Below are 25,720 nucleotides of genomic sequence, written 5' to 3' on the forward strand. Positions count from 1 at the left end.
GCAATATTATGCAGCCATCAAAAGGAATGAGATCTTGACATTTGCAATGATGTGGATGGAACTGGAGGGTGTTATGCTGAGTGAAATAAGTCAATCAGAGAAAGACATGTATCATATGACCTCACTGATATGAGGAATTCTTAATCTCAGGAAACAAACTGAGGGTTGCTGGAGTGGTGGGGGGTGGGAGGGATGGGGTGGCTGGGTGATAGACATTGGGGAGGGTATGTGCTATGGTGAGCGCTGTGAATTGTGCAAGACTGTTGAATCACAGATCTGTACCTCTGAAACAAATAATGCAATATATGTTAAGAAAAAAAAAGGGAAGAAGATAGGAGGGGAAGAATGGGGGGGGAACTGGAGGGGGAGACGAACCATGAAAGACGATAGACTCTGAAAAACAAACTGAGGGTTCTAGAGGGGAGGAGGGTAGGAAGGTGGGTTAGCCTGGTGATGGGTATTAAAGAGGGCACGTTCTGCATGGAGCACTGGGTTTTATGCACAAACAATGAATCATGGAACACTACAGCAAAAACTAATGATGTAATGTATGGTGATTAACATAATAAAAATTTTAAAGAAAAAGAATGTAATGGGACAAGTGCTAATGGCTAGTGAACAGGGCAAAGGGTCATCTCCCTGAAATCCAATGTGAAATGTCCCATAACCCAGGGATAATATTCTACCCTCAGTTCAATCAAATGCAGTGGCTGAGACAGGGGCAGCACTAAAGTGATTACTAAAGACAATTGAGACAAAAGAATGCCAGCTGCCACACAGTTCTTTCTAAGGGTAGTCTGGTAGACACAAAGATGGACTGCCCAGATAGATCTTCGAGGAAGGATTTCCTGCCCAGCTGCGGGAGTGTGGTCAACAGAGGGCCTCTGGCTGTCAGCTCCTTCAGGGTCAGCCTCACTGCAGAGAGAAGTCTTGCAAAAGACCATGGCCTTCCCAGGGCAGCCCACATCTGGGGACTAAGTGGGAAGGGGACATAACCACCCAGTCATCTTAGTCTGATGCTGGACAACACCAATGGGCAATACACGCTCCAGAGCTCTTTGCCAGGTTTGGAGCTTTGTCAAGCATGCCTCACTGTGCAACTTCTTCTGCCCATCCTACTTTCCCACTGTCCTTCACAAGGTGTGGATCCCTAATAAACACCATGCATCCTAGACTCTGCCTCAGTATCTGCCTCCAAAGGGTAGGCATGGGAGATGAGAATAGAACAGACTCCATCTTTGTAGGAAAAGACTATAGTCCTGGTGGTGTACTAGGATTTGGTGGGGACCCAATGATAAACAGGAGGCCAAGCCTGCCCAAGGAAGTCAGTTTTGTGACAGATAAAGATAAAGAAATAGCAAATATGTGTTCAGTGCTACCACCAGGATAAATAGAAGGTGCAGAATCTGGGAGACACCCTGGGATCACTGTCAGGTATTGGGTCAGGAAACTGGCAAATAAACGTTGAAACATGACAAACTAGACGTAGTGAGGGAATATGGCCTGGTGTGTTCATCGTGGATAGAATGCTGTGTACAAAGCTACAGAGGTATTTCAGATTGACAGGAGAGACTGTGAAGTGGGGAGCAGAAACAGATGAGGTTGGCGATGTGGGCAAGACTAGATGGAACTCAGGAATTCAGAAATTGTAAACTGTAAGCAGAGCAGTGAATAGTCCAGTGTGTGTTAGGAATATCACTCAGTGTTCAGAATGGAATGGAAGGTGGCACGACTAAGGGCAAGGAGACCAAATTTCAGGGTGGAAGTCTGGGGGCAGGCTAGAACAGGCCGAATTGAGAAGGTCCTGCTGCCTTGGGAAAAGTCACAATTTTTTTTAAAGATAATACCATCATCTAGTATCTGAAACCAAGGAGATGAATTCGTTGCTCACTTTGAGCTCAAGTGGCAAATCTTACACTTTCCTCAAGTGTGATACCTGCAGCCTACCCTACCCCAGTGGTATCTCATGGAATCAGCTTAGGTCCCTTCCCTCCCTGTTCCTACCCACCAGCCTCCACTACTCCATATTGAACTCCCATATCCTTCTGTCTGTATTAGTGGCTCTTATCTAGAAAAGCACATTAGACTACTTCAACTTCCTATGGCCCTAGAGAATGCCTATAATCCCATTTAGACAGCCCTAGATCTTTGAGGACAAAAGTCTCTCTGTCAAATCATGCAACCCTGAGTCTGGCCTGCAACTGGTGCTCAGTGGTTGCACTGAGACCATTAATGGAATGGCACAAGAGGTTCTGAAATGGGGTAAGGTGAATATGATCTGAAAATCACAACTTACACTCATGTGCATTGCTACACATTTTTTCTTGTAGAGGCGGGTAAATATCTTTCAGTTTGTTGAAATTATCTACATGGAATGTATTGTTTTTACTCCCTGCCATAGCCTCAAGTTCAAGTTGGTCGGCCTGTCCTACACCCACTGCGTAGATATCAATGCCTTTGTTTCTTAATTTCAGTGCTGTCTCATTGAGCAGATTTCGGTCATGGGACACCCCATCGGTGATGATGATCAGCATCTGCTTCACATTTTGATGGATGCGGCTGCCATATTCCTCCGTGAACATTATGTTTGTGTAATCAAGGGCCCTGGCAGTAAAGGTATTCCCTCCGGTGTTCCTGCGCCTCCTCAGGTGCTCAATGACTGCGGATCTGTTTGAATATTTCCTAAGGTGGAAAAGAACCTCAGGATAGTCCGAGTATTTGAGAGCTCCAATCCGAACTCGGTCGCTGCCAACATCTGCTTTCTTCACCAAATGGATAGTTAGATCCGTCATGCTTTCTTGCTCTTGTGTGTTTATGCTGCCTGAATGATCCAGCACAAACACAATGTCCAACACTTTAATATTTTTACAATCTGAAAGAAGAAGAAAGCAGGCATCACAATCTTTCTCCAGTGTATTCTACACAGACAGCTGAGAAGGGAGAAAAAACTAACCCCTGCCATGAACCTACTATGTGCCAGACACTGCGTCTCACTTGTTAGAGGTGGCTGCTGCCATTTTACAGAGTAAGAAACTGAGGCTCAGTGATGTACATCTTGCCCAGACCATGATTCTGCAGACATTGTACTTGACAGTGACTCTGCAATGGGTGATTCTTAAGCCACACCACTCTGTCCTGCTATATCTCATTAGGACATGTGATGTGTTTTGCTAGGCAGACTTTCAACTGAACGGAAACATCAGAAGGTAGTTCAGTATCAATATAATGGTGAGATATGACTGATGTTTGCCAAACTGGCCCGCACTTTTAAAGAGCACAGAGGCTTTCTGTATCAGCTGGGATTTTTGTCCTGCTCCCTCTGGCTGCAGCTGTCTTTTCAGCTTCTTCTAGACAAACTGTCCCATGTGCACCACGCCTCTTTGCATTCATTTGTGCTCCTTCCCCTCACCTCCTGAATTAGAACCCAGAAAGGCCCCAGGTAGTTGGGAGAGCTAAGGCCCTATCACTTCCCCGCAGCCCCAAGATCTCCTCTTCATTGGAAGTCAAGTGAGTACTCTGGACAGGTCTCCAAAGGGTGGGGTTTCTCTCCCCTCTTTCCCTTCCCTCTTCCCCATGTAACTTAACCATATGCCTTCCACAATTTCACTTTCTCCATTTTCTACCCGCATATGGTAACTCCAATCCTTATTTCTGGCAATGAGGTCTCAAATTCTCAAGTCTAAGATGCTATGGATGAGCCCATACTATATCCATAGGAACCTGGGGCAATGACATGACTTGACGTTTATGAGTCAATTTGATGTGTGAGTCAGCTGAAATTTCATCTTATGCTCCACAAACGTTGTTTATCAAAATGAAGAAATACCAGGAAGACCTCCATGGATTTCGAAGGTGGGGATGTGGTCTTAAGGCCAACCTGTCTTAGAGTGTCTCAACATTACCAAGAGTTTGAGGATCATTGCCATTTAGACTAAGCTGTTATGAGAGAAATTGCAGTGCCACTGCCTAAAACTCAGAGTTTACACTAAGACATTTTGTTTGTTAACTTTGTGAAAATTTCTCACACAGAATTCTGAATAATATAGTCCAAGGGAAGTCTCTATGCTGCCAGGGGAACAACATACAACAAATTTACCAACACTTCAGTGTTTTCTCTTCGTTGTATCCAAAACACAGATAACGGTCCGTGGTAGGTTTAAAAGCACAGGTGTTTTTAGTCTTATGTGTGGATTTATGGCAAGTTCTTATCCAAGAACCATTAAAGTTGATGGACTCAAACTAAAGATTCGCTTGACACAACCTGAAAAGCACTACAGTTTGTGTGAGATAAAAATGATGATCCTGAGCAATCATTTTTAAAAAGTAACAAATTAAAATTTTCCAAAGGGATAGATACACAAACAGGCAAATGTAAAATGCCTCACTGATAGAGGTGGAGAAAAATAAGGTGAAGGAATGAAAATACACACTATATCTTTAAAATAAAGAGGATTTTTGGGGGGAGGGTATGCTTAGGATATTGGATTTGATTTAACTAAAAGGAAGATGAATTTGTATTTCTAGTTATTTACTATTTGACAATGATTACAGGTAGGCAAGAAACAATTCTGGGGAATCATTTGGGATCAAAATTTTCTTCTGGAAAATCTAGGTATGCAGGTAGTGAAGAGTTTTAAGTTCAATGGAAAATTCTGAGAACTTTTTGGAATAGATTTGAAGTCTCCACAGCCAGACTGCTCTGTTGCCAAACTGGCTGACAAGATTGTTAAACTGGAATATCGCTGGAGGTCACAGGTGTTCTAATACAACATAAATAAGACCAAAACTTAACACCAAAGTCCAGATAGAGTCTAAGCCCATGGTACAACCCACTGTTCACCCTATGAAGTCAACAGCTAACATCCCAGCGTCCTGAAGGATAACAGTGTCACTTACCATGGAGAGCACATACACGAAAAATGAGTTTGCTTTCTATTGTCTTTAGATCATCAAAGTTCTCAACGTGGAAGACCAGGTTGCCATCCCCACTGATCTCCTCCAGCTGCGTCCTATTGGCACCAAACACCCCCACAGAGAAGATGACCACACCTTTGTCCCGAAGAGCTTTAGCAGGCTCTCTCACAGGATCTTGTGCTTCTCCATCCGTGATGAGGATAAGAAACTTTTTGACCATAACACGGCCCCCCTTGGCAGGGGTGAAGTATTGATTTACAGAAGTTAGTGCATTTCCGGTCAAAGTGTTTTTGTTGATGAGAGACATTCTGTCTATTGAATCAGAAATTTCGTTTTGTGTAAAGTATTTATTAAGCTGGAATTCTTCCTGAGTTTTATCACTGAACTGAATGACACCAATATGAGTTCTGTCTGGACCAATCTGAATCTTAGCTAATAGGTTTTTCATGAAGGTTTTCATTTTTCCAAAATTTTCATGTCCTATACTGCCAGAACTGTCCACCAGAAACATGATGTCAGCCTTCATGTCTTCACATCCTGCATGTTGTCAAAAAGACCAGAAATGAGGCAGGTTGACATGATTTTCAGAATATAGAGAAACAATAAGACAGAAATAAATGCATTAGTCAGAAAACATCAGAAATTAACTCAAGCACCTGCTACCGCATTTGAAAATTTTATCTGCTGCTGTAGTAGAGTCCTGCTGACTACAACCCTGAATCAGAAATCCACCGAATCCAAGAAGTTTTAAAGAGGAAATGCAACTCCAAAGCATATATTCATTTATGCATCGTTCATTTATCTGTAATTCATTTATTCATAATTCTTGAGGTGTATGAAATGCCAAGTATCAGGTTATGTGTTAAAGGATGCAATGATGATCAAAAAAAGGAATCCGAGAAAAAGCAATCAGTTCCCTACACTCATGGGACTAATATTTCAGGGTTTTATATACAATGTAGAAACACAAAATTCTAAGCAATCTCTATATGCCATTATTTTCTTGGATAATTTAAAGTGATTTGATAAACATTATAAATCAATATTAAAAATTGGGATGAGAAACTTTATTACTAGAGATAATAAGTGCATTAGTAAGCACATATCCATTCAGCATGGACTATTCCTTTATTTATATATAAAATTTGTAGATATGCTACTGACTGGAAATGGACATATTTTTGTATACATATATATGTGTATGTACATGGATGTACACATCGAAGACCAATTTCTATAAGCCATAGAAAAAATCCAGTGTTACTAATTCATTGTACAGGTATGTGTGAGTACATCTATCTATCTCTTTCTATATAATATGTAAATATATTGTCATTAGCAGGTATCTCCTTAGTTTTATCTCTTTGGCCTACCTGCTGTCACTGCCATTCTCTTAGCGGTCCTTCCCTCAACACTCACAGAGTCTATCCCATACTATTTGAAAATAAACAATTAGCATTAGTCAAAGAAGAATAAAACAATGCTTATTATTTTTTAATAATTTATGTAAGGCCCACCAGGGAACATTAAAAACACCATTTAAGATCCAAGCTGCCTGGGGCCATCTTGAAAGTCATCAATAGAGAGGTCACTAAGTATCTTTGTGGCCTTGGCAAGGCCCCACTGCTGTGAAGTGTGGAAGCCTCCCTTCCATGAAACATATGGAAAGGAGTAGACTTTTACATGTGGTTTAGTATTCACAAGGTCTACCTCCTTATATCTGTTTGTGACAAGACTGCTTCCCCTCCTCTAATATCCGGTCTCCCATCCCTCCATGTCAATGTAGTTTCAACTAGACAGATGACTGCCCAGGAAAAGACCATATTTCCTAGCCTTCCTTGAAGCTACACATGGGCCTGTGACTAAGTTTTGGTCAATAGATATGAGCAGAAGTGACTTGCCCACTTCTGGATCTTAACATTAAAACAATTGAGTGTAGTGGGCTCATATGGCCCTTTCTCCCTTTCCACAAATGCAAGGTGAAGAGAACCAGAGCTTCACTTTTGACCTAAAGATGGGAGCTATGTGTTGAGCACAGAATAGCCTCTCTGCTAGACCTGTACTAGTCACCCTGGACCATTATATAAAAGAGAAATAATATCCCTCATTGTGTAGTTTGGGGTCTTTTTGTTACAGCCCCTTTTCTTGCCCCCTAAACAATAAATACACTGTGTCTCACTCCATGTGCATCTGCTCTGAGACTAGTCAGTGTTTTTCTAGGTCCTCAGGCTTTGGTTCCTTAGTTTCCTTGCCTCTCTTCACCATCTTATGGCTCATTTCCTTATCCATAGCTTGCCTCCTCTCAGGTGTGCAGTGCTCAGGCACCTGCACTGCAACTACCTGACCCACAGGAGATGAACTGCACCTCCTCACACTGGCCCAGGCCCGTCTCCCTTGAAAGATTGAGATACAATCTGTTTTCTGTTTCCTGGAACCCTTTTACTTTTCTTTGCATCAACCCCAGGAAACGTTGGGGAACTTTTACTCTTGTACTTTTTCTAGACCCAACTACTGTCCATAATGGGGAGAATAATGAACAATATTGTGATTTGGGATTTTGCTGTGAGCTCCACTTATTTGCTATCCATTTTTCTTTTTTGTTCTTTTTTTTTGTTTTTTGCCTTTTTATTATGTTCAGTTACCAACATACAGTACATCATTAGTTTTTGATGTAATATTCAATGATTCATTAGTTGCATTGCTTATCTATTTTTTTATTTTAGTGACTCAGAAAATCCCAAAACTTTTTCACTTTTGTAAGTTCAAATAAGTGAAAATTCTTTTATTTTTCTCATCAGTGAATACATTAACCAACTTCTACCATAGCTTCTTTTTATGTGGCAGTTACTAGGTGCCCATGTGCATTATTTTAAGTGTTCCTCATGCATTATCACCTTCAAGCTTCACTAGGCCTGCACACAGGGATGAAGGCAGGTAGACAGTATGTAACCCGTTCGAGGTCCACAGCTAATAAGGTTGGGGTTTGAACTTTGACTCATTGACTCCAGCATCCTTTATCTTAACCAATAAGTTAACATGCCTCAGCACATGAAATTTTCATGTGCTAATACTAGCAATCAACACATATCATCTTTAATTAGTAAGTGGCTATTACTAATAAAAGAAATCACAATCAGGTAGAGGAATTTGCAAATTGTTCTTCCTAACTTTTGTTACATGAGTTTTAGTCAGAATGAAAATGCAACTATGTGTTTCTGTTACAAGTAGAAATAAGCAATTGTTATATGTGTACTAGATATGCATTCATAATAGAGAAATGATGGTTGATGTGTGTTATGCTAAACCTATAAGGATCCTATGATGTAGGTGTTACCCTTGCTTAGTAGATGAGGAAGTTTGAGGGTCAGGTAGGAAAGTGAGTTGGATCCTAAAGCCAGAGCCCATTTTCTTTCCACTGTGCTCATCTGTTTTAACTAGCACATGCACATACACATTCACATACACGCACATGCACACAGGTGCACACACAGGAGAGAATCTCTTACACGCCACACCAGTGGGCTTTGGCAAGGCCACAATATTCTCAGCAACCTTCCTACTTATGACTTTCAAGATGGCCTCAGGGCATCTGTCTACAGAGGGATTTTCCAATATTGGCAATTGGTTTAAAGGTGCTGAATCCCTCCCTGGTGATAAAGGAAGTTAGCAAAATGTTAACCAGACAACTGGTCACATCACTTCTTGTCTCAGCCCAGCTATTAGTCTGCCCAAAGTACCTAATGAAGTACAGAGTATTCTCTGTACTTTTTTGTTTTGCTTACCTTTTTCAGTGCAAATTCTTTGAACAACTTCATTTTTTATGCTTCTTAAAGAATCAAAGTTCTGCCCAAAGCTAACCCTTTCTTCTTCCCCAGCAATTTGTTGGAGTTGTGCTTTGTTAGCCTCCCCAATGCCAACAGCATGAATGGTGACTTGCTCAGCCCTTAATCTCTCAGCAGGCTCCAGGACTTCATCGGTGGACCTCCCATCAGTCAGCACAATGAGGTAACAGGGAACCTTGCTTGTCCTACGCTTCCTATCCTCTTTTATTCTTGACAGCATGAAATCCAGGGCCTCCCCGGTATGGGTGTTGCCTTGGAGTTGCTCAATGTTCAAAATAGCATTTCTTAAGTTCACATAATTAGAACTGTCACTGATATAAATCTCCACTCTCATCTTATGTGAATACTGCACAGCTCCAACTTGGACTTGGTCTGGGCCAATGCTGAACATTCCTGTCACAGCCAACATAAATTCCTTGATTTGCTCAAAGTGTTTTCTCTGTATGCTGGTTGAGCCATCAATGAGGAAATAGATATCAGCCTCTTTTGTATCTATACAGCCTGCAAAAAAAAAAAAAAAAAAAGGAAGTGGAAAATGCATTCTTTGTTAATTACAGAGACTCTGGGGAGAACTTTGCAAGAGGGTTTATAGAGGAACATGAGACCATGAAGGTTCTAGAGAATGAAAACTCTTCATCATTTGCACAGAGTCTGTCTGCTTCATCAAACCTGTTCATGCCCATTTTCTCCTTTGAAATTCACAACAATGATCCTATCACTGAAACAGAGTGACCTCCAGTGCTTTGTCTCAGGTCACACAGCCAGTTAATTAAAAGGAAGGACCAGATTCCCAAGTCTCCTGGCTGCAAGTTAAATTGTTTTTCTAGTATTGACACGTGACTTTTTGGACAGTTTATGCCTTATCATTTCTTGAGAAATAGAATGGAGGAGAAGACCTACTGCTCTTACTTCCCCGATAACCTCTTCTTCCTGGAGCAACTAGAACACTATATTTAAAACTAGAACCAGATCATATTACTCTTCTACTTAAGTGGTTTATCATTGCATTTAGAATTTAAAAATAAAAAACTGGCCTGAACTTTCTCCCTGCTTTTCTCTCAGACCCTATTTCCAGCAATTCTTCATCTTACTCACTGTGCTCCAACCATGCTGGACTGCTTTCCATACTTTCAAAGTGCCCCAGGGCTTTTGCACTTGCCCTTCTCTCTTCCGGAATATTCTTCCCCCTAAATATTCACATAGCTGGTTCCTTCTTATCTCATCATGGATATGCCAACTCAAATGCCAGTTCTTCAAAAAGGCCCTCTCTTCCCCTCTAGCTAAAACACATCAGTCATTGCCTATCCTATTATCTTATTTTCTCTATGATACCCATACTTTTTGAAGTTATCTTATTCATTTGTTCATGAGCACAGACTGCTTCCTGCCACAGAGTGTCAGCCCCACGAGGGCAGAAACTGCCTCCTTCTTTGTTTCCACCTAGTATACCTGGTACATCACAAGATTTCAACAAAAAAATTTTAAATAAAAGAGATCTCAATGTTCCTTCCTTTGTTAAGTAGATTCTATGGAAACATGCTTTAACTTTAATAATTATCTATTTACAACTCTATCAATTACTGAAATTGGGTAGGAGAAAGAGCATACTTTTAAAATTTAGGTTACTTGTGCAATTATCTGGTTGAGTCTGTGAAAAGATCTTTAAAATACAAGATAATTTAGTCATTTCACAATATTTTCTTTCTTGACAGCTTTTTGGCAACTTGTAGCTATTGACACTACTTCAGGCTATGGGGAGTTGGTCCTTAAGACATCAGAAATACTGGAAATAAGTTGGGACCTGAGAATTAAACTATGAAATCAATACATAAAATATTAGGGCAAAGATAAGCAGTTATCTGCAAAAGATAGGATTAATCTCAGGCCAGCAAAACTTAATAGCAACCAGAATGGATTGATTTATATACCTAATGAGGAAGAATCAGGGTTTTTTTTCAGAATAAATACAGTGGTGGTCAGCAATGAAGGAGAAAAAAAATGTGAGTCACGGTGGGTAACCAAGGCCATGCCCTTGGAGCTGTGCTGTCCAATACACTAGCCCCTAGTCACACGTTGCTATTAAAAGGTAAATTTAAACTACTTAAAATTCAATAAAATTCAAAAATCAGCTCTTTAGTTGCACTAGCTACATTTCAAGTTATTAACATCCCCATGTAGCTAGTGACTATTGTATCCAACAGTGTAAATACAGAACATTGCCATCATCACAAAATGTTTGGACAATGTTGAAGAAGAATGTGTCACCTGGCCCAAAGGTCTCACCCATACAGTTATACAGAGATAGAGATAGATAGAGAGAGAGAGATGTATATTTTGACTTTAAAATAGAGTCATCTACCCAATTGAACGATACTAGACATTTCAATCATAGAACTAATTCCATTGCTCTGATTCTGCAACCTCCAGCAATATCCTGATTTCAATTTAGTTTCTCAGTATGCATGCCTATAGGCAGAAAATGTACTTCTCAGAGGACATGTATGTCCAGGCCCCTGGGCACTGATAGTCATAAATATAACTGCCACTCTTTTTCTATACATCAGTCTCTTGGTTTGATTAATGTGAATCTCTTCTTGATTTAATGAAATCTCATTTAAAAAACTGGCTACCTACTCTGTGACAGATGTGGTGGATACAGTGACTAAGTCAATATAGATTGGTTCTCTGTGTTTGACCATTCTGAAACTATGAAGCTGGCCATCATACTCTAGACCATGGCAAATTCACTAAGATCAAGAGTCTCAAACATTGCTAACAGGAGTTTATAAGGGACCTTACTAAAATGCAAGTGCCCAGGCCCTACTTTGAGACTGATTCATTAGGTTTTGGGGAGGGCTTGGGCCAATGAATTAGTGATAAACTCCCCAGGAAACTCTGATAAGTTCGCAGCAGATACGGTTGGTGCTTAGCCTGTATCCCCTCAAACTCTACCATTTCTGTGCCCATTGGCTCCTAACACTCTCATTCTAAGGGCTCACACCTGTGTCTGTTTGTGGGTAGGTTGCGCTCAGTATGCTAGAGCCTTCTTTGCCTGGGGCTTGAAGAAGTGCCTGGAAATGTACATTCTCTCATGTGCTGGAATATAAATTCTCTAGATACACTGCCCCCTGACTGGGACAATTCTAAGGTTTAACCTACACTGTCTCTAGAATGGCCCTGTAGAATTGAACCTCCATGGGACTTGGCTTATCATCCTTCCCTTCCTGGTCCCAACCCTCACTTTAGTACCAATCTCCAGTTTTCCCTGGGTATATTTTCTAATATATCAATTTCACACAAAGCCTTCTCTGGCATCTACTTTTGAGGAACCCAACCTGAGTCAGGTACCAATTTTTGAGAGCCACTGAATTAATAAAAAGCCACCTACTGAGGCCTTATGAAGAACAGCTATCCCCCTTGGATGGCCCTTGCCTCTAGCCTTGGTCCCATAACTTCCCATTTAGAATTTCTATAATGAAAATAATAATTTATTTGTCACATGATTGTAAAGTCTCCAAAGAGACCACACTACACATCCCTCCTGTGCCCTAATAATTGGTACTAGACCAAGGTGGCTGCCCCTTGGGGAATTCCCCCACAGGTCACTCAGGAGGGAACAGAGGACTTGTTTCTTGCTCCTGTGTGTAATGTATACATGCCACAGAAAATCCAGGGCTTGCCCAGGATGAATTCTTAAACCTTCAACCGATGGGTCTGAGTTTAAAATTGGCCTTTAATACCATTGGAAGATTACAATTCTTTTCCATGTGAGTTCTGCCAAATTCCAGTTCCAATTGTTCAGAAGCATTTTATCCACAAAGAAAATGTATGAAGACAACAGGTATCTCAGAATTAGGTAAACACAAAGTCACATCAAGTATCTCTTGATATGTACCTTTGAAAAGAGCTTAGTAAAACTATAGCAGATTCATAGTGCATCTTAACTAGGATATCTTCACTAGAATGATGGAAGACAAACATAATAGAAAAGATCAAAAAGTGCAAAAATACTCATGGTTGTACATAAAGATATAGGTGCAAGGATGATATTATCCAAGATGTTTAGAAGGGAAAGACACGTGTAACGACCTGTGTATCCAACAGTTTAGGATATGTTAAACAAATTATATTCCATTCATACCGTGGAATTTTATTGCCAACTTAAAAAGAATGTTGCAAAATAATATTTAAGGAAATGGATGAAAGTTCATGATACAAGGTTGACAGAAAAGTGGGTAAGGACGATAATACTGGTTATCCCCAATATTATTGTCGCCTATAATACACTAATTAAACCCCCAGTTTTTACCAAGATACTGGCAGTCCTAAATAAAGACTACATTTTCCAGCTCCCATTTTTACAAAGGTGTGACATGTGACTAAGTTCTGGCCACCGGGATGTAAACAGAAATGATATGTGTAATTTCTGGGAATATCTTTGAAGAAAAAGGTGGAAGCCTGCCTACTTCCTTCTTTTTTTATCATTCTTGCTTGTTGCATATGAATGTGACACCAGGAGCAATTATCTTGGACTATGATCCTGGGAATAAAAACTACAAATGGCAAAAAAATAATGTAGAGAGAAACAGGGTTCCTGACACTGTGGTATACCACACCAGCTCTGTCTACCTACCTTAGGACTTATTTGTGAAACAGAAAAAAATAGTTTCATCCTCATGGTTAACTGCTGTTTTTATTTCTGTTGGTCACACCCAAATGTAATTTGTATTACCCAACTATATATTCCTGCGCTGTACGGTACAATAGCCATCAGCTACATGTGGCTATCAAAACTAAATTGAATTAAAATTAAATTTAAAATTCAGAGCCTCAGTTACACTAGTCACATTTCAAGTGCTCAATAGTCACATGTGGCCAGTGACTGCCTTACTGGACAGAGCCAATGGAGAACATTTAATCACAGAAAGTTCTGTTGGGCAGCACTAAGACGTCTGATGCTATACCATCTTTTAAAAATGTGTATGTGGGCACCTGGGTGGCTCGGCAGGTTAAGCTTTCAACTCTTGATTTCAGCTCAGGCCATGAGCCCAAACCCCAAGTCTGGCTCCACACTGGACGTGGAGCCCACTTAAGATTGTCTTTTGCCCTGTTCCTCTGGCCCTCCCCCTCCTAAGTCAATAAATAAATAAAAATAAAATGTGTGTGTGTGTGTGTGTGTGTGTGTGTGTGTACATAAGTAATAGGGAGAGAGAAGAAACCAAAAGACATGAGAAATAAATGTTAAAAATGGTTTTATCTGAAAGACAGGTTTATAAATTATTTTATTTTCTTCACGTTCATCAATATTATTAAACTATTTTATAATTCACACATATTACTTTTTTACATTTTATTGAGGTACGATCTACACACTAAAAAATTCACCCTTTGTAATCATTTGATGATTTTTAGTAAATTTATAAAGTTCTGCAACCAAAACCAAAATCTAGTCTTAGACTATTTCCCTAACTACCAAAGTTCCCTCATGCATTACAGTCAGTCCTCACTCCTGCCCCTACTCTGGGCCATTACTCATATTACTTTTATAATAAGAAAATTGTTTTGTTTTGTTTTGTTTTAAACATACCTGTTCTGTCAAGGTCCATTTGCTCAGCACGAGTAGAAATTTGGGACCAAATTTCATTGTGGAGCTTTTTCTGGAAGTTTTTACTGTAAGCTTCCAAGTCTGCATAGGACTTGAGCATGGAAACCATTTGTCTCGGAGGGTAAGACACTATTTCTTCTAACTGGGTGTTGTCAGCCCCTTGGATGTTCACGCCAAATACAGTCACATCCTGCAGCCGAAGCTGTATTGCGACATCGCGCACTTCATCAGTTGATGGTCTGTGAGTGACCAAGACTGCGATCTGAGGCACTCCCTGGTCCCTTCTGCTGCCAGTTGACTCTGAGAAGGCTTCTAGCCTCATCTTCTCAATGGCAGCCCCAGCATTGGATTTCCCAGCCTGGACAAAAAGCTTCTGGATTTGCTCCTGAAATTCATACTGGGTTGTGCTTGAATTTAGAAAGGAAATAATCTTGGCTCTATCACTGTAACTCATAAGTCCAAGGCGTGTGCAGCTGTACCTCACATCCATGGAGGTGGCAATGTTCCTGAGGAAATTCTGCAGGTACCTTAAATTTTGTCTGGTGCCAACTGACTCATCCACTAGGAACATGAGGTCAGCTAATGAATCTTTCTGACAGGCCACTGGGAAGGGAACTACGGAGAGAAAAAAAAAGCAGGAAGATTAGTACAAACCACTGGCCCAGAGTGAGGAAGGCACTTTACAGATTGTCAAAAGGCATTAGTGAAAATAGAGGTAGTCATGACAGATGTAGTTAGCACTGTTTTCTTTTAATAAACAACAGATAAAAATTCTGAACAAGACTTACAAGGTCACTGACTTCAGAGTCTTTGCAATAATGTTCCTTCTCTCTGAAAAATGCTTCTTACCAACTCTTCTATCACTCCCCACCACCACCACCATCATGATCTTCATAACCACCATCACCACCAGTACGACAACCCCAGCACCAACCACCACTAACCGCTACCACTCTCACCCCCACCACCATCAACACCCACCAATGCCCCCACATCCACTTCTACTATCACCCCAAATATCACCAACCAACCACCACCATACCTCCACCACCACCGTCTCTACCTCTACCTCTACTACTACCAACAACTATTCCCAAACCACCATCACTACCACCAACCACCACCATCACCACAACCACCATATCTACCATCACCACCTCCATGTCCACCACCACTCTCAAGTGCCAGGCAGGGTTGGGGTAACAGAAATATCTTTGACCTCAGGAGGCTCACATTCTATGGGGAGGACAGATAACTAGATTATATTATTTCAGTGCTCACAAGGAACTAAAACAAGTCAGTCAACTGAGTTACTATTCTGGGGAGGTGGGATGAGGACTAACTTACATGAGATAAAAGAAGTCAGGGAAGGCCTCTCTAAGAGGATTGCATTTGGGCTGAGGCACGAAGAGAAGGATTCAGCCATGTGTCCTGAAGGAAGAGGAATTCTGGCAGAAGGAATAGGAGGAGGTGAGAACAAGAAGACCAGAGCATCTGGTGACAGTGTGTGAGGGGAACAGTGATGGATGAGACCAGAGAGAAGTGGCTCCGGAGTCATATGGGAGTCACACGATCTTTAAAATATCATCCCAGTTGCTGAGGAGAGATAACAAATTCAAGGATATCCATTAAGAAACAATTGCCCTAGTCCAGGAAAGAGATCATGTTTCTTGGACAAGCATAATAGCAGGTAAGATGAAACAACAGGGTAGTTGTGATACATGAATTAAAGGTAGAACAGAGAGGGGCTTGATGATAAATTGGATGCTAGTGTTAAGAGACAAAGAGGAAGTGGTGAAAAATAGGTTTTTGGCATGAACAGCTGAGTGGATATTGGTGGTATCTTTTTCCAAGACAGGGAAGACAGTAGAAAGAACAAGTTGCAAGGGGGATTCAAGAGTTCCATTTCAGTCATGCTAAGTTTGGGATATTATCGAAGATGCCAGGTATGCAGTTGGTCGTATAACTCTGGAATTCAGGGAACAGTACATCATATGTACAGAAAATGCCTACTCCAGGCACGGCTGGAGGAATGATATCTGTGGAAAGGTTAGCCAACAGATAAGCTCAATCTTGCCAACAGCTACCCATTAGGATTATGAGCTCTATAAACCAGAAGATATGTCTTATTTATCTCTATCCCTCCAGTACCTGGTGCCTAGTGAGAACTCAAATTAAAAATAATTCTCATACGGGGGGCGGAGCAAGATGGCAGAGGAGTAGGAGACCTGGATTTCGTCTGGTCTCAGGAATTCAGCTGGATAGGGATCAAACCATTCTGAACACCTACGAACTCAACAGGAGATCGAAGAGGAGAGTAGCAACAACTCTCTGAACAGAGAAGCGACCACTTACTGGAAGATAGGACATGCGGAGAAGTGAATCCGAGGCGATATTTGGGAGGATGGATGGCGGGGGAGGGGGCCTCCGTCGGCCGCTTCTGGCAAGTGCTAGAGCCCCGGAGCACAAAATCGGACCTTTTAGAAGTTGGCTCAGTTGAGGGACGTCACTCCAGTGGCTGAGCGGGAGGTGGAAACCTCGCGGGACAGTGTGGACTCAGGACCCTCGGGGTCACAGAAAGACCGGGGGTGCCTGAGTGCAGCAGAGCTCCCAGGTGTCGGAGCGGGGAAGCCGGCTGCAGAGACGGAGCCAAGGCACGGGCTCTCAGCACAGGGTGGCCATAAACTGTGATCTGTGGCCCACTCAGGCCACTGCGTCTCCAGCAGGGACCCAACAAGCAGCAGAACAGGGGAGACTCCCCTTCCTCCCCTGGGAGGAGCGGCGCGGGAGTGCACCTCAGGGATCTGATGGGTTTGGAGACTCCACACCGAGTCAGGTGCCAGACATAGAAACGCTCGGTCAAAGGCTGGGTGAGCACAGAGTGTGGCCGGAGACCAGGGAGATGGGAGTGACTGACTGCTTTTCTCTAGGGGCGCACTGAGGAGTGGGGCCCTGAGTTCTCAGCTCCTATGGGCAGAGAGTGGGAGGCCACCATTTTCACCCTGGTCCTCCAAAGCTGTATGGAGAGCTTGCAGGGAACAAAAGCTCCTGAGAGCAAACCCGAGCAGCTTGCTTAGCCCGACCGACAAGGGCGGGGCAATTCCGCCTCCGGCAAAGACATTTGGGAACCACGGCAACAGGCCCCTCCCCCAGAAGACCAGCACGAACAGCCAGCAAGCCAAGACCAAGTTTACCGATCAAGGAGAACGGGAGAACTCCAGCGCTAGGGGAATACTGCCCATAGAATTCAAGGCTTTTTTACCATGATTCATTAGTTTTTCAAAGTTAATTTTTTAAACTGTTTTTTGTGGGGTTTTTTTTGAATTTTTCTTTTTCCCTTTTTCAACCAACATCTTACCAATCCCTTTTTAAAAAAAAACATTTTTTATTTTTCATTTTTAGAGTCATATTTTATCCCTTCATAGTAGTTACCCTTATTTTTGGCATCTATATATAAGTTCTTCTCTCTTTAAAATTTAGAGATACAGTTTCTTCTAACAGATCAAAATATACCCTAAATCACTAGTGTATGGCTTTGTTCTAGTCTCCTGCCTAATCACAGAATCTCCCTTTTTTTTTTTTCTTAAATCTTCTTCTTTCTTCTTTCAAACAACTTCTTATCTTATCAATTCCATTTATAAAACCTTTTATAATTTTCATCTTTACAGTCATCTTCCATCCCTTCATTGTATCAACCCTTATTTTGTACATATATGTCTTTCTTCCTTTAAAACTTTAGGAGGCACTTTCTTCTAACAGACCAAAATACACCCAAAATTTAGTGTGTGGCACTGATCTATGCACTAGCCTGATCATATTTGATCATATTCTGTTTTTTTTTTGTTTTGTTTGTTTTTATCTTTTTCTTTTTTTTTTTTTCCCTCTTTCTTTTTTCTTTCTTTCCCTTTCTTGTCCCCTGGTATCAGGTCTTTTCTGATTTGTATAGAGTATATTTGCTGGGGACGTTGTTGCCCTGTAAGCATTTTGTTCTCTCATTCACCTATTCTCCTCTGGACAAAATGACAAGACGAAAAAAATCACCTCAGCGAAAAGAACAAGAGGTAGTACCGTCTGCCAGGGACCTACTCAATATGGACATTAGTACGATGTCGGACCTAGAGGTCAGAATCATGACTTTAAGATACTAGCTGGGCTTGAAAACAGCGTGGAAGTTATTAGAGAAACCCTTTCTGGAGAAATAAAAGAACTAAAATCTAATCAAGTCGAAATCAAAAAGGCTATTAATGAGGTACAATCAAAAATGGGGGCACTAACTGCTAGGATAAATGAGGCAGAAGAGAGAATCAGCAATATAGAAGACCAAATGATGGAAAATAAAGAGGCTGAGAAAAAGAGAGATAAATAACTACTAGATCCCGAGGGCAGAATGCGAGAGGTAAGCAATACGATAAGACGAAACAACATTAGAATAATTGGGATCCCAGGAGAAGAAGAAAGAGAGAGAGGGGCAGAAGGTATATTGGAGCAAATTATAGCAGAGAACTTCCCTAAGTTAGGGAAAGAAACAGGCACCAAAATCCAGGAGGCACAGAGAAGCCCTCTCAAAATCAATAAAAATAGGTCAACACCCCGACATCTAATAGTAAAACTTACAAGTCTCAGAGACAAAGAGAAAATCCTGAAAGCAGCTCGGGAGAAAAGATATGTAACCTACACTGGTAGAAACATTAGACTGGCAACAGACCTATCCACAGCGACCTAGCAGGTCAGAAAGGACTGGCATGATATCTTCAGAGCACTAAACGAGAAAAATATGCAGCCAAGAATACTATAGCCAGCTAGGCTGTCATTGAAAATAGAAGGAGAGATAAAAGGCTTCCAGGACAAACAAAAACTAAAGGAATTTGCAAACACAAAACCAGCCCTAAAAGAAATATTGAAAGGGGTCCTCTAAGCAAAGGGAGAGCCTAAAAGCAGCATAGATCAGAAAGGAACACAGACAATATACAGTCACAGTCACTTTACAAGCAATACAGTGGCACTAAATTCATATCTTTCAATAGTTACCCTGAATGTAAATGGGCTAAATGCCCCAATCAAAAGACACAGGCTATCAGAGTGGATTAGAAAACAAGACCCATCGATATGCTGTCTGCAAGAGACTCATTTTGGACCCAAAGACACCCCCACATTGAAAGTGAGGGGGTGGAAAACAATTTACCATGCTAATGGACACCAAAAGAAAGCTGGGGTGCCAATTCTTATATCAGACAAATTAGATTTTAAAACAAAGACTGTAATAAGAGATGAAGAAGGACACTATATCTTACTTAAAGGGTCTATCCAACAAGAAGATCTAACAATTGTAAATATCTATGCCCCTAACATGGGAGCAGCCAATTATAAAAGGCAATTAATAACAAAAGCAAAGAAACACATTGACAACAATACAATAATAGTGGGGGACTTTAACACCCCCCCTCACTGAAATGGACAGATCATCTAAGCAAAAGATCAACAAGGAAATAAAGACTTTAAATGAAACGGTGGACCAAATGGACTTCACAGACATATTCAGAACATTCCATCCCAAAGCAACAGAATACACATTCTTCTCTAGTGCCCATGGAACATTCTCCAGAATTGATCACATCCTAGGTCACAAATCAGGTCTCAACCGATACCAAAAGATTGGGATTATTCCCTATTTTCAGACCACAATGCTTTGAAACTAGAACTCAATCACAAGAGGAAAGTCGGAAAGAACTCAAATACATGGAGGCTAAAGAGCATCCTACTAAAGAACGAATGGGTCAACCAGGAAATTAAAGAAGAATTAAAAAAATTCATGGAAACCAATGAAAATGAAAACACAACTGTTCAAAATCTTTGGGATACAGCGAGGCAGTCCTGCGAGGAAAGTATATAGCAATACAAGCCTTTCTCAAGAAACAAGAAAGGTCTCAAATACACAACCTAACCCTACACTGAAAGGAATGGGAGTAAGAACAGAAAGAAAGCCTAAACCTAGCAGGAGAAGAGAAATCATAAAGGTCAGAGCAGAAATCAATGAACTAGAAACCAAAAGAACAGTAGAACAGATCAACGAAACTAGGAGCTGGTTCTTTGAAAGAATTAACAAGATTGATAAACCCCTGGCCAGACTTACCAAAAAGAAAAGAGAAATGACCCAAATCAACAAAATCATGAATGAAAGAGGAGAGATCACAACCAACCCCAAAGAAATACAAACAATTCTAAGAACATATTATGAGCAACTCTATGCCAGCAAATTAGATAACCTGGAAGAAATGGGTGCATTCCAAGAGATGTATCAACTACCAAAACTGAACCAGGAAGAAGTAGAAAACCTGAACAGACCTATAACCACTAAGCAAATGGAAGCAGTCAACAAAAATCTCCCAAGAAACAAAAGCCCAGGGCCAGATGGCTTCCCAGGGGAATTCTACCAAACATTTAAAGAAGAATTAATACCTATTCTCCTGAAACTGTTCCAAAAAATAGAAATGGAAGGAAAACCTCCAAACTCATTTCATGAGGCCACCATTACCTTGATCCCCAAACCAGACAAAGACCCCATCAAAAAGGAGAATTACAGACCAATATCCTTGATGAACATGGATGCAAAAATTCTCACCAAAATACTAGCCGATAGGATCCAACAGTACATTAAAAGGATTATTCACCATGACCAAGTGGGATTTATCCCTGGGCTGCAAGGTTGGCTCAACATCCACAAATCAATCAACGTGATACAAGACATTAACAAAAGAAAGAACAAGAATCATAGGATCCTCTCAATAGATGCAGAAAAAGCATTTGACAAAGTACAGCATCCTTTCTTGATCAAAACTCTTCAGAGTATAGGGATAGAGGGTACCTACCTCAATATCATAAAAGCCATCTATGAAAAACCTACAGCGAATATCATTCTCAATGGGGAAAAGCTGAGAGCTTTACCCCTAAGGTCAGGAATGCGGCAGGGATGTCCACTATCACCACTGCTATTCAACATAGTACTAGAAGTCCTAGCCACAGCAATCAGACAACAAAAAGAAATCAAAGGCATCCAAATTGGCAAAAAAGAAGTCAAACTCTCACTCTTTGCAGATGATACGATACTCTATGTGGAAAACCAAAGACTCCACCCCAAAACTGCTAGAACTCATACAGGAATTCAGTCAAGTAGCAGGATATAAAATCAATGCACAGAAATCAGTGGCATTCCTATCCACCAACAACAAGACAGAAGAGAGACAAATCAAGGAGTTGATCTTATTTATAGTTGCACCCAAAACCATAAGATACCTAGGAATAAATTTAACCAATGAGGCAAAGGATCCGTATTCAGAAAACTATAAAATACTCATGAAAGAAATTGAAGAAGACACAAAGAAATGGAAAAATGTTCCATGTTCATGGATTGGAAGAACAATCATTGTGAAGATGTCAATGCTACCTAGAGCAATCTACACATTCAATGCAATCCCCATCAAAACACCATCCACTTTTTTCAAAGAAATGGAACAAATAATCCTAAAATTTGTATGGAACCAGAAGAGACCCCGAATAGCCAGAGGAATATTGAAAAAGAAAAGCAAAGCTGGCGGCATCCCAATTCCGGACTTCCAGCTCTATTGCAAAGCTGTCATCATCAAGACAGTATGGTACTGGCACAAAAACAGACACATAGATCAATGGAACAGAATAGAGAGCCCAGAAATGCACCCTCAACTCTATGGTCAACTCATCTTTGACAAAGCAGGAAAGAATGTCCAGTGGAATAAAGACAGTCTCCTCCACAAATGGCGTTGGGAAAATTGGACAGCCACATGCAGAAGAATGAAACGGGACCATTTCCTTACACCACACACAAAAATAGACTCCAAATGGTTGAAAGACCTAAACGTGAGACAAGTGTCCATGAAAATCCTAAAGAAGAACACAGGCAGCAACCTCTTCGACTTCAGACGCAGCAACTTCTTCCTAGAAACATCGCCAAAGGCAAGGGAAGCAAGGGCAAAAATGAACTATTGGGATTTCATCAAGATAAATAGCTTTTGCACAGCAAAAGAAACAGTCCACAAAACCAAAAGACAACCGACAGAATGGGAGAAAATATTTGCAAATGACATATCAGATAAAGGGCTAGTATCCAAAATCTATAAAGAACTTATCAAACACAACATCCAAAGAACAAATAATCCAATCAAGAAATGGGCAGGAGACATGAACAGACATTTTTCCAAAGAAGACATCCAAATGGCCAACAGACACATGAAAAAGTGCTCAACATCGCTCATATCAGGGAAATCCAAATCTAAACCTCAATGAGATATGACCTCACACCCATCAGAATGGCTAAAATTAACAAGTCAGGAAACAACAGATGTTGGCGGGGATATGGAGAAAGGGGAACCCTCCTATTCTGTTGGTGGGAATGCAGGCTGGTGCAACCCCTCTGGAAAACAGTGTGGAGGTTCCTCAAACAGTTGAAAATAGAGCTACCATACGATCCAGCAATTGCACTACTGGGTATTTACCCCAAAGATACAAATGTAGGGATCCGAAGGGGTACATGCACCCCAATGTTTATAGCAGCAATGTCCACAATAGCCAAACTGTGGAAAGAGCCAAGATGTCCATCGACAGATGAATGGTTAAAGAAGCAGTAGTATATATACACAATGGAATATTATGCAGCCATAAAAAGGAATGAGATCTTGCCATTTGCAACGACGTGGATGGAACTGGAGGGTGTTATGCTGAGTGAAATAAGTCAATCAAAGAAAGACATGTATCATATGACCTCACTGATATGAGGAATTTTTCACCTCAGGAAACAAGCTGAGGGTTGCTGGAGTGGTGGGGGGTGGGAGGGATGGGGTGGCTGGGTGATAGACATTGGGGAGGGTATGTGCTATGGTGAGCGCTGTGAATTGTGCAAGACTGTTGAATCACAGATCTGTACTTCTGAAACAAATAATGCAATATATGTTAAGAAAAAAAAAGAAGAAGAAGAAGATAGCAGGAAGGGAAGAATGAAGGGGAGTAAGTCGGAGGAGGAGATGAACCATGAGAGATGATGGACTCTGAAAAACAAACTGAGGTTTCTAGAGGGAAGGAGGGTGGGGGGATGGGTTAGCCTGGTGATGGTTATTAAAGAGGGCACGTTCTGCGTGGAGCACTGGGTTTTATGCACAAACAATGAATCATGGACCACTACAGCAAAAACTAATGATGTAATGTATGGTGATAAACATAACAATAAAAAAATTAAAAAACAAATAATTCTCATAAATCTATCAATGTGCTCTGCACCCCATGCAGTTAGCTAAAACAAACTCCCAGCATGACCTACTCGGGTTAGTATTTATTTGCAAATAGCTATTACTATGAATAACAGTAAACTGTGTGCCAAATGCCATACAAGCCATCTCACCCATATCAAGGTAGGCACTACTATCCTCACATTATGGGTAAGGAAACTGAAGCTCAGAGGTTAAATAACTTATTCAAGGCCATTAGCAGGCAAGCCAGAGTCTAAATCTAGACCTCCTTGACTCTGAAGTTCTTACTCTTAACCTCTAAAGGCAAGGATAATATCCCATCAAGCAAAACCTTGTTGTACTATATTGTTGTGAAGTAAATTAGGTGAGAAGCACAATCAGCACACAGAACCCTCTAAGAAGGTGGTAAAATCCTACTGTCCTGCAGAGCACAGACTAAGCAGCCACCTATACAGTTGAAGGATGTCCCAGGTCCCCAGAGTGGAGGGTTACAGGAGGGTTTCTTCTCTGAAAGAAAAAGAACATAAATCATAAGAACTTGCTATTTCTCCAAGGCAGCAGGAGTGAGAGATCAGGAGAGTGGAAGGAAAGGGATTTCCTGGTGCCTCAGAAGCAACACTAACTGTGGTAGAACCTTGTAAACACTCAGTAAAACCCATTTCCTCTTCTTGGGCATAGAGCTAGACATGACTTCCCAGCCTCACTTGCAGCTAGGTGTGGCCATGGGACTAAAATCTGGATAATGAAATGTGAGCAAAACTAATGTGTGTCTCTTCTAAGCTTATCCCACAAAACCTTCCCATGAGTGATCTTTCATCTTTTTTCCCCACCCACCAGCTGTACAACAATCCCCAGGGCACCTCAGAAGTCACAATTCCCAGGGCACCCTGGAAGTTATACGTGAAGATAGAAGAGCCACCACCAACCCAAGTATCTAAATAGAGGAGAGACAGCTGGTCACCTTGATCAGCAGCCCTGTAATGCTAAAGGGAAATAAACTTCCTATTATTCAGGGAATCTATATGTCATTTATTTATTTTTAAATTTTTTTAAATTTTATTTTATTATGTTATGTTAGTGTCTATATGTTATTAAGGCCTGAACTGGTCCTACTAAAAAACCAGGCCATAGCTATAGCCATGGAATCAGTAATGGTGGGGCAGAAAGGAAGTTTCAAGGTCATCCTAGCTCCTACCACTTACAAATGAGGATGCTGATGCAAGCCTCAGAGAGATGACATCAATTCCCCAAGTTCACACAGCCAGCTAGTGGCAGTGTCTGGGTCTTCTGACCTTGTGTTCAGAGCACTTTGTACCATACCAAGTGGCTTCCTTGAGTCTTAGAACTAGATAGTACCTGCTCAGAATGGCCCATCATTACCAACTAAGTGCGGAGGCAGCCAAGAAAATCCATTTTGCCAGGAACTCTTTCTACCTTACTCTGGAGAGAATGGTGGGAGCCTCTCATGAGTACGGCACACTTACCGAGTGCCTTTCTGGAGCTGTGCACTGGCCGGTTCTGCCTGCCTGATCATCAACACTGCGTAGGCAGCTTCCGGTCTCAGTTTACCCATTCCTTCCTAATGCTGTCTGGGATCACCTGCCAAGTAAACTATTTGTACTCAAGAGTCTTCTGTTTTGAGGTCTCCATGGAGCACTCACTTAAGACATAATAAAGCATTTTTCACGTGAGACATTGTAAGTCAGGGGGGGTCATAAGTATTCCTCCTTTTGGCCAAGGGGATCAAGAATGTAAGCAGATGAGAAGGAGGTCTTTTGCATTTCTGTGTGAAAAACAGGGATGTGCAGCGGCTGATGGGAAGGCGGATGTGGCACCTGGTGGTTCTGATGGGTGGCTGCTTTGAGATAAAGCTGAGAAACAGCATCCCCCAAGGGAAACCAGCTGCAGTAACTGAAGTAAGGTGTTACTCTCTGGCAGCTGTGCACACAACAGGCATCATCATGGATGATGGAGCCGGAGAGGAAGGGCCTGTGATGCCATACGAGAAACTCTTGGTGGCTCTCAGAAAATAAGTTGGGGAAAATTTTTATGTTGGGGGATGTGATAGCTAAGGTGCTACATTATAC

General features: G+C 41.3%; 1 protein-coding gene across 1 annotated transcript in view; it reads right to left on the reverse strand.

Moving 5' to 3' along the window:
- The window catches only part of COL6A5 (collagen type VI alpha 5 chain), a 100,472-nt gene that overhangs the window by 71,569 nt on the left and 3,183 nt on the right, over window positions 1-25,720 (reverse strand). Inside the window, exons 3-6 of the mRNA XM_028099230.1 lie at window positions 14,344-14,976; window positions 8,697-9,257; window positions 4,897-5,451; window positions 2,297-2,872 (exon numbers count right to left, since the gene is read on the reverse strand). Coding sequence (XP_027955031.1) covers window positions 2,297-2,872; window positions 4,897-5,451; window positions 8,697-9,257; window positions 14,344-14,976 — 2,325 coding nt within the window. The remainder of the gene's footprint in view (window positions 1-2,296; window positions 2,873-4,896; window positions 5,452-8,696; window positions 9,258-14,343; window positions 14,977-25,720) is intronic.

The sequence above is a fragment of the Eumetopias jubatus genome, unplaced genomic scaffold (assembly GCF_037043125.1).
Source record: "Eumetopias jubatus isolate StellerSeaLion01/CBP00866 unplaced genomic scaffold, mEumJub1_p1.0 scaffold_1, whole genome shotgun sequence".
Classification (NCBI taxonomy): domain Eukaryota; kingdom Metazoa; phylum Chordata; class Mammalia; order Carnivora; family Otariidae; genus Eumetopias; species Eumetopias jubatus.